The 12619-nt window shown below is 47.7% G+C and overlaps 1 protein-coding gene across 11 annotated transcripts in view; it reads right to left on the reverse strand.

Moving 5' to 3' along the window:
• BLTP1 (bridge-like lipid transfer protein family member 1) overlaps nt 1–12619 on the reverse strand; it is a 2946455-nt gene that overhangs the window by 2630593 nt on the left and 303243 nt on the right. For all 11 annotated transcript variants that reach the window (XM_069631149.1, XM_069631145.1, XM_069631146.1 and 8 more), the window contains exon 13: nt 12339–12430. In XM_069631149.1, the coding sequence (XP_069487250.1) occupies nt 12339–12430 (92 nt within the window). The remainder of the gene's footprint in view (nt 1–12338; nt 12431–12619) is intronic.

A 12619-nucleotide genomic window follows, 5' to 3' on the forward strand; every position in this document is an offset into this window, starting at 1 on the left:
TGTTAATCTGATTGTGTTGCAAGTTTTCAACTTTCCCTTCTATGTGCTCCACCTTTCCTCTAATTTCTGATATGGATGTCTGAATGTCCGATCGTAGGGCACGGATTTCCGTCATGATCCCTGCATTGCCCTCTTTTGTGGATGCGGTAGTCATTTTGGTGGCTTGTATGTCTGTAGTCGCCTCTCGCCTGTATTGCTGCAGCCTGTGTAAGTTGTGTGTGGAGCAGGGCCCTGTTTTTTTCCTTCTTCCCTTCTGGGGGCACGCCACGACGGTGTGGGGGGATGCCCCTTGGAGCGCCTTTGTATTTTACAGATTTCTTTTTGCTTCACCTTGTTGTGCGCACTTTGGCGTCCCCGCTCTATAAGTCCTTAGATTCTCTTGCGTTTAGAGGCTCCTGAGGGGGAAATGTCTATTTGTTATGTAGATTGCCTCTGCCAGGGGGGCTGGCCGACTGTGCTATCCTCTGGCTGCTCTGCTGACTTGTGGTCTCCTTTGCCACTTCCCCAAGGGCCCTTTCACTTATATATTCGTTCCTGCTTCTCCTGTGCCCCCAAGTTTCAGCACAAGGGTAATAGGTGGCAGGGGCTTCTCCTATGCTGCGGGCTCTCTTCTCTTCTCGGATGCTCTGGTTCTGTTCCACCTCTCCCCAGAGTGCACTGTGCTATCCGGTCGTTGGGGTGTGGGGGTGGTTTGTGATCTCTCTGTTCGTGGGGGCAGGGGGCGCTATGGTTTCCCTTCGCCAAGTACAGAGATGTCTCTGTTTCAGTTTATTGGGTGCGGGAGAAGCGGCACAGCTCTCACCTTATGCCAGGGCCGTGTTGCAGTGCCCACACCTTGCACCCACGAGGCGTTGATCTTCCGGCTCTGGAGCGGGCCTCGTGTCTCCTTGCAGCCCGGTCTGTAGATGTCGGGTAGGTTGCTGGGAGCTGGCGGGGGGGACTGATCTGGTCCTGCGTGGAGCTCCAAGGCTCCTACGGATGTGCTTGCCTCACTTCTACCAGGTACTTGCAGGATCCCTCAGTGCAGGGCGTAGGGGCTGCCTGCGCGTTCTTCAGTTCCTGCAGCCCTTTGACTGTATTCTAGTCCTCTTTCCGGCTTCCGGGCTGGCTATGTGCTCCTAAATTGCCTTCCCTCAGGCGGGCTGTCCGCCATGCGACTCGGGAACTTGGTGGCTGACCTTGTGAGGGGTCCCTTGGGATGGAGTGTCTCTCTTCTGCTCCTCGGCTGCGAGATCCGGTGCTCTTATTTAGATTGCTTACTGGGTGAGGATCCAGCACCCCTCTCTATGCATCCACGTCGGCTCGTGATCTCTGGAAGGTCGCAGGCTCTTGCCAGATCTGAAGGGTGCGGAGGTGCGGTGCAGGGGACAATTCAGCTATGGGCACTCCTGGACTTTATTCCCTGCTGCTACACACACCACCGCTTGCAGCCCTCCACGTCCCTGCTCGATTCCTACGGGCGAACAAATTAGGTCCAGTTCACTGCTGGGGTGTACCTGCAGGCTGACGGCCCCTCTCAGCTGGGTGTGCTGCTGTGTCTTACGTGGACCTCGTTGAGGCAGGTCTCATTCTGCTCATTTTGGCGCCGAGGTTCGGCTGGCTGCAACAGTCAGGGCCTAATGGAAGAAGGGGTGCATCCTTCGCTTTGACTTCTCCCTTCAGGCGGCTATTTGGGGTACCACTGTGTTCCTAGATTTGCCCACACTTCGGTTTCATTTCTTTCGCTTAGGGTTCAGGTCGGGATTTTCGAAGCGACGGGAGCCGAGGTTCAGGTGACCATTCCAGTCCGCGTCCCCTAGTGGTCTCCGGGGATGAAGTCTTTTAACCCCTCTCATAAATGCCTTGATCACTGGGATCTTCCACCTCGACACCTTCTTTTGGGACATTGTGTAAGCGTAAAGTGCAACTAGGTGGACTTTCAGGGAATTAAAAACCAGACTTGAGTCCAGTAGATGAGTCAGGTATAAGACAATATGTGTTGGAGAGCAGTCTATGGAATTGATGCTCTTAGAATGGCACCAGATAACGAAGCGTTTCCACTCATAGGAATAGCAATGTCTGGTGTTCGGCTTTCTAGTCTCTTTAAGAATATCGATGCACCTCTGACAGAGTTGGACTTCAGGAGTCCAGCCGCTAAATTGGGAGTTTGCGGGCATGGATGGAGTGTTTCCCCCCTGTCTTGTGAGAGCATGTTGTGTGGTCAAGGCAGCTTAATCTGAGGTGTTAGGCAAGATTGTGTGCAGTACCCTTTGGGTGCACTACAACAACCCTGACCACCTGGCAGTGCACTATACAGGTTGGTAGCGTGTGGAGCAGCCAGGCTTATCTCAAGAGGGGTCAATGTGAGCTGTAGGGGAGTTACACAGAGATTCACAGTGACAAGTATTCAAATAAACTCTTACACACAAGGTTTCTTGATAAAACAATTATTAATTTATTTACCAGTCAGTTAGAATATGCCTTTCTTCAGAAGGGAGCAATATAAAACACCACACAAATATACTTCAAGAATACACATTCTTAGTTGTCTGAATCAGTAAATACCCATTTGGGATGTCACGCAGGCACTACTTACACACCCACTGGTGACCTCAATAGCTAGGGTGCTGTTGGCATTAACATATCACTGTTGCATTTAGAATATTCTTGGGAGTAGTGTTAAAGAGAAGAGATTTCAGAATAAAACAAGTATTCACACAGTTATTCTTAAGTAGGTAAATACTTTCAAAACAACCCCGCCACCCCCCCAATGCAAAGCCAGTTAACCCTTTCCTGGAAGCAAGGCAAAACACATAAGCAGAAGAGAGAAGTCAAGGTGAACTGAAGGTAAGTAGAAAGTCTTTTCCAATGTTTAAAAAGTCTTGGTAGAATAGAAGAAAATCAAAGTAGGGCCACAAGGTGATTAAACTTGTGAAGTAAAGCAAGCAACTCTACACATGCAACCAAGCAAGTCTCCAATGAGGACAAGTGGCTACACAACAAGAGGTAAGTTCTCTTGGACTTTACAGTACCTTTATGTTGAAGAGAAAGTGCAGCAGATGGCTTCTGTTCCTGCGCAGCTCTGCAGATCTCACTGTTCCTGGGCCTCAGTTGTGGGGACAAGAGGTAGTACCTTCTGGGGACTCCTGTACTGCAATGGGACGGTCACCACTCACAACCGGCAGGTGTTTCAGCTCCTTGCGTCTACTGCAAATAGCAAGACTGAGGTTCCTGGCTGTCGTGATGGGCTTTCCTTGTTCTGGGGTCCTGCACTCTGTTGAGGGGGTTCAGGCAGGGTCAGTCCTGCTTTCTGGGAGTCCAGAGGATTTTCCTGGAGCTCTTGGCCAGCTTAAAAGCAACGTACACGAACTGGTGTTCCTCTCCCTGGCTATCCGGTTCCAGCAGCCACGGCAGTGGATACTCGACCAGATTTGAGAGGATGTCCAGGTGGCTTACTTTGCAGTTGATTGGTCCCACCAACTTAAAGGGAGAAGTCGTCCTTGCGGGAGCTTCTTTGTCGATACGAAATTGGAGTTTCAGCACAGCAGCAGGGCTTCACCAGGCAAGCCAACACTTCAGGAGTTGCAGCAGGTGTTTTCGTCATGTTCTTCTTCGGATTCCTTCGCCCAGTGGTCGACTCTGCCTTCCAAGCCAAAAAGCCTTGCCTTTTATGCAGCTTGCTCCCATTCATTCCAGCCTAGCTGTCAGTCACCCAGCAGGGTGGCTGTCCTTGCCAGACAGTCAGCCGGCCAATCACCACAGAATGCGTTTGGGTCTCCTAGGAGACTAAGCACAGGGAGTTTCGGGCACCTCACTCACATCCTGCCCCCGCCAGACACCCTGGAGCCAGAGATGGGTTTTACTCGTGAAGCCTGCCAAAGACAAAACGAACAAAGGGACCAATCCTGGTTTGGCGCGCAGAGTAAATCTCAAGAAGGACCTTTACACAAAGAAAATGTCAAAATAAGAAGACCGGGCCTTGACAAAAATGGCACCCATGGCTGCGAACGTGGCTTGTGGTAGCTGCCCCTTGTCCTGAGGACCAAGATGTATTTCCCGTTCCGTACTGATTGTGAGGGTAGCGTGGGAAGGATTGTCCCCGAAAGAAGCGGCAAGAGCTACCCCCCTCCCTGCTGATAGGGTCTTTGGGTAACCTGGATAAGAGACTTTAAGGTCTCATGTTCCTTTTTTGCAGTCTCTAAAGCCTCATCCACTGCCTTTCCAAACCGGTTAGTTTCTTCTACAGGCTTGTTGATGAGGGATGCCTGGATTTCAGGCTTAAATCCCAAATTCTTTAACCATATGTGTCTTTTTAGCAAGGTACCTGTGGCCAGTGTTCGTCCTGCTGTTTCTGCAGCATCCAGGGTGTTTTTAAGGGTGTTTTGATTGACCTGCCTTCCCTCCGACACAACTGCCAGTAGGCGTGATCCTGTTGGTTCTGGGATTTCCTTCAGGCCCTCCTGGAGCAAATTCCACTTGACATCGCAGTAACTAGCCAGCAATGTGGTGTTGTTAGCTATCCTGGTGGAATAAGGCTGCTGACGATGTAATGCGCTTCCCCAGGGCATACAACTTCTTGCAATCATTGTCTGGTGGTGCCTCAGTCGTAGACAAGGGTACCCCTGCTCTCTTTGTGGGTTTACTGCTCTTATCTGTGATGGAGTCAAGAAAGAGGGGGCGATGCGCTGTTTGATGGAGTTCAACAGAGGTATCGCCTGACTCGAGGGCGATTTTTCTTTCAAAATATCGTCTACGAAGTTGGGGTCCTGTACCGCCTTGATAGGCAGAATTGCATGCAGTACCCTCTGGGACCACCACATACAATTAGGACTACAGGTGTAAGCAAAAATCTACCTTTGGTATAAGTCTGTACTACACTGTTTGTGGTAGCGAGCTGAGCAGCCAGGATTATCTCAAGAGGCAATGTGAGCAGTACAAGAGGTTACACAGAGGTCTTACAATCACAGTGGTTCAAGTAGACACTTACACTTTTCTTGGTAAAACACTTATTAATTTATTACACATTTAGAAAACATTCACTAGAAAGAGGCAACTTAATATTATGCACAAACACACTTCAATATCAAACCAATAAGTTTCTGAACAAATGAGGCTCCCCTGAAATAGGAGCAAAATGGCATTTCAGTTACTTTCAATGGGAGTAAAAAGGCACAAATTAGCAGAATAGATCACAAATATTTTCTTAGGCAGTGCAAATAGTTTTAGTTCACTAGAGGACTCGATTCAGTTCAATAGGGCTAGTCCAAAGTCAATGGACTAGTGTCTTGGATAGGAAAGAGCAGTTCTTGAAGTAAACGGTAAAGTCTTTGCCAAAGTTCTCAGACGTAGTTTGTACGAAAAAGAATCATAGGTTGGGTCACAAGCTGATTAGGCCTGCGGGTTGGGAAAGTTCCACGAACTATCACCGCGAGAGATGTTGGTTCCTGGCAGTTCCTGCAGATCTCACTGTTCCTGGGCCTCAGTTGTGGGGACAAGAGGGAGGACGTCGGGGGACTCCTGCAATGCACGGGATTGTCGGAAAACGCTGACAAAATGGAGTCACTTCAGTTCGATTAGCTGTAATTCAAGCACACAAGCTGGTGTCCTTTCCCCGGGTTAATCCTAACCAGCTGCGAGAATGGTATCTATGTAGCTTACGAGTTGATTGGTCCCAACAACTCAAAAGGAAGATATCGTCCTTGAAGGGGCTTCTCTGTCGAGATGAACTTGGCAATTCGGACCTGCAGCAGGGCTTCACCAGGCAAACCAATGGTCCATGAGTTGCAGCAGTCGTCCTCTTCCAGCTCGTCTTCGGTTCCTTCGTTCCAGTGGTCGACTCTGCTTTACAGTCCGGGAGACTCGGCTTCTAAACAGTTTTCTCCCATTCATTCCAGCCTAGCTGCCACTCACCCAGCAGGGTGGCTGTCGTTGCCGGACAGTCAGCCAGCCAATCACGCTAGAGTGCATTTGGGTCTCCTAGAAGACTAAGCACAGGGAGTTTTGGGCACCTCCCTCACTTCCTGCCCACCCCAGACACTCAGACGCCAGAGGCGGTCTTCAGTCCTGAAGCCCGCCAAAGGCACAGAAACAAAGGGACCCAACCTGGTTTGGCGCGCAGAGACAAACACTAGAAGGACCTTTCAAAAAAGAAATGGTGAAAAAAGACGACCGGGACCCGTTTAAACAAATGGGTTTAAGGCACCATCTTGAAAAACATGGCTCCCGCGATTTTTAGCTACTGGTGTTCGCGGTCGGGAAAAATCATGGTAGTTCATTGTAAAACAACTGCCACCAGCCATTTTGATAGAAAGGGGTAGCATTTGACTGCTACATGAGTTCATAGACACAGGGGATACTAGGTAGCCCCTCCAGCACTCTACAGGAAGATAGTGTGTGCTGGGTCTAGGAATTTAAAAAGACTAGTAAAGTCAATTTAACCTTACATTCTCTGGGAAATAGTAGTTTATCCCAGAGAAGGTATTTAAACCTATGGGGAGTCTAAAAAGACATCCCCGTGTCACTGCACAGAGGGTGCTGTGTAACACACATGAAAAGATGCCTATGGAGTTATCTTAAAACTCCATAATCAAAGAACACAAGAGTAAAACATACATCAAAATACATGAAAGAGTGGGAAAAAAGGCTCACACTCTTTCCAGGTAAAAAAAAAATCAAGTCTTCAAAATCCAGTAAAGTTGCTGGGGGTCTCTAATGTGAAGGGGATTAGCACATTTTTGAGAATTCTCCCTAATGCGCCTCTTGAGTGGCAATCTGAAAGTGTTCAGCTGCTTTCTTAAGGATAGTATTGAATGCCATCTGGTCATCAATGGGAGAGGCTTGTCTTATAGGAGGTTCACAGTGTGTCTGGATCAGGGGTAGTGAAGGGTGACAGTCTGGTGCCTCGCCCACTGGTTGTTCATCAAGATGGAGAGGGGTCTATAGTCTTATAAAAGAGATCCTCCCCCTGGTCATAGGGGTCATGACGGACATCTTTTGGCTCTGTTAGGTCAAACACCTCATCATGAGGAGTCTGACTGGAATCTTTTTTAAATTTGGACATCATAGGGTAGGAGTCTTCCTCTCTTGGCCTTTTAAGGGTGATGAATTTTTCAGAAAAGTCAACTAACTTGGAGAGCTTGTTCATATACCCCTCAAACCTATCCCTGGTCGATAAGGATGAGCCAGAGGGGTCTGGAGGGGAAAAGGACTCTTCTTGAGGACTTGGGTCTGTAGGCAGTCGGGATCTGTCTGACCGTCTTAGATAGGAGTTGAGAACCCTCAGAACATTCTTCCCGACCTTCTGGACGTGTCTTTTGATGTGTGCTTAGGCCTATTATCCGCCAAGATGATATTCGTGAGGCTCTCATGGATCTCTGGCGTATCTGGGAGATTTCGATGGGCCCAACGTATTCATCGTGGTTTTCGGCACTGCCGAAACCTTTGGCATCGACACATTCTTATGAGGCGTCTCAGCGCTCCTGTGGTGTTTGGTGCCGACGCCCTTCTGACCTTGTTGCCCAGACACATGCCATATGGACGGTTGCGGGGAGGCGGCCAATCCTGAGGACCGGTGGGTTCCGTCGAGAGTTTCGGCGTACCTGTTGGAGTATGTGGCCATCCCGATGAGTCCATCGAGGAGGCTCGGGGGGTTGTGTGCTTTCCTTTACGCGATGTGCTTGAGTCCTTGTCGCCAAGATGTAGTTTCCCCATAGCAGAACCAGTGGTCTGCCTGCCGGGACAGACATCTTGGAACTTGGCTGTTCCGTAGATAGGTCAATGGCCTGCTGGTCGGAGCCATGGCTGTCGCTTACTTCATCACTCGAGGCGCCTGTGCCGACGGGGGAGCTACTCTCGTCCTGCTGCATCGCATAGGCAGGCCCACCGTTTGACCCATCGATATTTTAATGTCTTCGGACGTAAAAGTCGACAGGACTTGCAGGACTGCTCGTTATGATCTCGAGGGAGACACTTATTATACCTCTGATGTGTGTCTTTCCAGGGATATTTGCCGTTGCAAGAAGGGCAAAATTTAAAAGGTGTCCTGTCCATAGCTCGAGTTAAAAGCGACAGTGATACCAACAGGGAAAAGAGAGGGGAGAAGGAAATGCATTCTACAAAAGAATCAGAACCCCGGGCCCCACTCTCCCTACTGTATAGGCCTGGCTGGAGGTCCAATACCACGTGGTCAACAGCGTCAACCGGAGCACCAGCCGCCGAAATCTGCAGTCGTTTCAGCGATCTTCGGCGTTTGCTGTAAAGTAGTCGTCGGTGAAAGAATGGCGAGTATTAAATGACTGGAGGTCGTGGACAAAGAAATATATTTTAGCAATTTTAGAGCTCCGCATAAGGCGACCAGCTAGCTGGTCGGAAAAAAACAATCGGAGGGACCTCTGCGTGTGAGGGATTTTGGGTACACTACACGTCACATTAGAGATAGTGTTACAAGCATGCCCATGTCGATGTGCCCTTTCAATCCTCAAAAGACAAGATGCAATACTCTGCGATTACCACTAGATGTCAGACTATATGCACAGCATATGACTAAGCAGATTCACAAGCATTAGAAAAAAAAATATTTATTATATTTACACAAGAAATGTCTTAAAATACTTAGCACTTTAAATCAATACACATAGGATTACTTATAGATACTTTTCAAAGTTGTAGTTGCTTGTGGTTACAATTGTTACAGCGTTTGACACCGACAGTTCTACCGTATTATCGGTTCTACCGTGCACTTGCACAAGACAGAAGAAATACAGTAATTACATTTAGTAAGCACACCCACATAAGATAAAGTCTTATAGAGACAGTGTTGGAGCAAACTAACGCTTTTAAAGTCCAAATCCTAACTAGCAGCAAAAGTCAGTTTGGAGAGGGCTCAAAGTGTTACGAAGCAGGGAAACAGCAAACGTTTATTAGGATACTTCTAGCCTCTAGGAAAGGATACTTGAAGACTTCACACAACAGTTGGGACCCTGTGAAAGGACTGGTAAAAGGTACACAAGCAAACAGCTTGGATCAGAGGTAAGAGTGGACAGGACACCTCTTCGTGTACTCCATGCTCAGGAGCGACTTCTCGGATTAAGGTAGGCAATACCTTTTCACCCCACAGTACCTTAGGTTCAAAGAAGTGGTTGTGGCTGGATTCTCCTCGATGTAACAGCGCTGGTCCCGGTCTCCGGATTCCTTGGTCTGGTGACGAAAGGCAGGACAATGAACGGGTGGTCTCATCAGCAGCCTCGAGAGGGGACCTCTGGCCCGGTTTTCTTCAGCTTCTCTGGTCAGTCTGCGGTTTTGGTGCCTTTTCTTCAGCACCAACAAAGGACGAGATTCGCACGGTCAATCTTCTTCGATTCCTGCACTCTGGTGAGGGGACTTGAATGAGTCGGATTGTGTCTCTGGAGGCTCGCCTGGTGCTCACAAACACTTGGACGGATTTGGCCTCAGCAAGACGTTGCACTACAAATGGGTCCGAGGTCTCCTGGTATTCGCGGCCTGCAGCTCTGGAAAGTCACAGGAGATGGCTCCAATTGTAGTTCGTCTCAGGGCTGGTTGGTCCCACCAGCCAAACGGAAGAAATCGTCCTCTTCAGAGTTCCACTGCCGCATTGAAAACAGGGTCAGGACAGCAGTGGTCGCTTCACAATGTTGCAAAGGGTTTGCAGGTATCGCGTCTTCTTCTTCGGTTACTTCAGTTTCCAGTGGTTGACTTGCCTTTCACCTCAGGAACCTCGTCTTTTATTCAGTTTCAGCACAAATTCTGCAATTTCTCTCAGCAGTTTACAGAAAGTGGCAGGTGACTTGAATCAAGACAGCCAGCCCCCCCCCCCGGTGGGCACTGGTTCCATTCAGGCAGACAAAGAGTAGCAGAGTGAAAAACTCCTCTCCTGCTTGAGAACGAGAAAACACACACACACCCTCCCCCCCACACACACACATCTCTCTCCCTCTCTCCCTCCCTCTCCCTCCCTCCCTCCCTCCCTCCCTCCCTCCCTCCCTCCCTCCCTCCCTCCGCCCGCCCCCTCCTAGCAGAATGGCAGAAGAAGGGCTAACAAAGAACAACCATGCTAGAAATGTCAGCCATAGCTAGAGGGTTGTATATGCAACTAAAAAATGGGGGTACTAGGTATCCCCTTAGCACTCCACATAGGGTGGTGTGTGCTAATCTCTCATAGTATCAAGTTTAAGAAGGATATAACGTATCCCTCTATCCTTAAGAACTGTAGTTACTCTAGGATAGCAAAAGAAATCTCAAAGGAGAACCCAAGGGGTTCCGAAGCAACACTGCCGATAAGGAACTGTGTACTGCAAAAGTAAAATAAAGATGCATTTAAAAAGATATGGAGGAAAGTAGACTCCAGAGTCAAGGAAAAACACAGAGAACAGAGTTCCAAAAGTCAGAGCAACAAGAATGAATTGGAAAAAGGATCTACACATTCAGGATAGAAAAAGGTCCAGAAGTCCAGCAAGAAGTGCTGGGGGTCTCACTACGAGAGGGAATGAAACATACAAATTATGAATCTCCCTAACTGAGTGTTCCAGTAATTATTCAGACGCTCTTCATTTACTCTTGACACTTTATCTCGACTGAGACGAGTATGAACGTTCCAGTAATGATCTTCGGTCCCCCTCCCTGGTCTGCCGGTTTCCCAGTTAACTGGATTGTTTAAGGATAACGTCACCAGGGGGCCTAATAGGCTGAGACCCTCTCCTTCGCTTGTCAGGTTGGCTTCTTGTTTCCCTGTGGTTTCACACACGATTTGTCACATCAGGCACTTCAAAAAGGCAAACCAGTACGTTACTAAAAACAGAGGGAAAAGGGTTACAAAGTACTCCTGCAGCACTCCACTGTAAGGTGATGTGTGCTACATTATAACACAGGAAATGGGACACAGTCTCCCTGCACTGGTAACCTTATGGAATGGCAAGTGCCTCCCAAAATAAATGGGTTGAGCAAGGTAAGTAAAGTCCTTTTGCTTCACTTACCTTGCTCAGTTCATTGAAACCTTGGGCCTCATTAGGACTCCGGCGCTAAACCATGGTGCTATTAGCACCATGGTCCATGCCGGAGTCCACCATGGTGGAATGGGGAATTACCACCCCATTTCGAGGTTGGTGGGCGGTAATTCCCCATGCCGCCATGGCGCTTCCCCATTCCCATTTTTGCCCCATAGGGTTCAATGGGAATGGGGAAGGCGGTAATTACGGTACCGCAAATTGTGGTACCGTAATTAGCACCAAGGTCCCTTTGCGGGTCCCTACTTTAACGGCTGGTAAGGTCGGGTCCCGCAAAGGTACCTCGAAATTAGGCGCTAGGTGTTTAACGGCGCTGCAGCCTTTTACGGCGTCGTTAAACACTTAACGCCTGGGTCATAATGAGGGCCCTTGCCTAATTTTGGAGAAAAGTAAAGTCTCTTTACTTGGCTCCAAACTCAGGCAAGGGTTCAAGGTACAGCAAATAGTTGGGGGTCCCAATGACATCAGTGGATAAAAGTTGCAAAACATGTTTTTTCTGTCTTGTGGTGGTGGTCTATATTTCTTCTAAATCCTGAAATATAAATGTTTCATTGTGGGAGGATAGAGCATTTCATTTGTCAGCTGTTTTTGCACTTGTTCCCTTATGGGAATTGTTTGTGGAACTGGTTTTGGTTTATGAAGTGTCTCTACCAAAATACCAAAACACTATGACCATCTTTTCCCACCTGCAGATGTAGTGTCAAGTCTTTGACTAGTCTAGTTGAAGGTCCTATGATTTGGAATGTCATTTCTATTGGTAGTCATTGGATGACTTAGATGGAGGACATTTATTCTGCCTCATCTTCAAAGTGCTGCTCCTAATCACCAGGATCTTTCCAAGTAGATCGCACTTTGGGTATCTTGAAGGTAGCGGAGGGCTGAACATGGGTGCCCTTCACAATGAACCTCAGAAACAAGCTAAGCATGTTGGAGAAGGATAGGAAGGTAATTATTATATTACATCTTGGGCACCTAAACAATACCTCTCCACCGAGGCAAAGGAAATACGTCCTAATGCTACAATCTGTACATTTTCTTAAAAAAAATATTCAAACTTTTTCAATAACCTCAGTTGACCTATACATACAGAATATTGAAAAATTAGACATAATTAACTTGCCAAAGATGTTGCGTTTACATAGTGAAACAAGGATACAAATGCTTATTTGTATGTCTTTCCAACATGGTTATAACCTGGGCCACTATTTTAAGTGTCAGCCGTATTCTAATTATTAATAGCACGTTATTGGAAATGGTGGATGGGACCTGGAACTTGCAAGATGAATCGTAACAGATATGCTAACATTTTAAAAAACATTTCAAATGCAGTATGCCACTTACAGCTAACATTTCAGCTTCAATTAGAGTGCGATATTGCATACTACTTGTGGTATCAACATGTAAAAGCTGGCCTTTGATTGTTGGAGAGTAACCTAAAACATGAAAAGAAAAACACAAGCAATTAAAGATTTAATGAGATATGAAAATAGTGGATTCAATATACAGGTACTGTGCACTATTGACCACTCTTAAGATAAATAAGCTAAATAAAAAAAATATAGAAGCTTTCTTAGTGTGGATTGGCAGCGACCAATCTCAACCTTCCAGCTCATCCACCAGAG

Source organism: Ambystoma mexicanum, chromosome 6q, assembly GCF_040938575.1.
Source record: "Ambystoma mexicanum isolate Mex_15411 chromosome 6q, UKY_AmexF1_1, whole genome shotgun sequence".
Lineage (NCBI taxonomy): Eukaryota > Metazoa > Chordata > Amphibia > Caudata > Ambystomatidae > Ambystoma > Ambystoma mexicanum.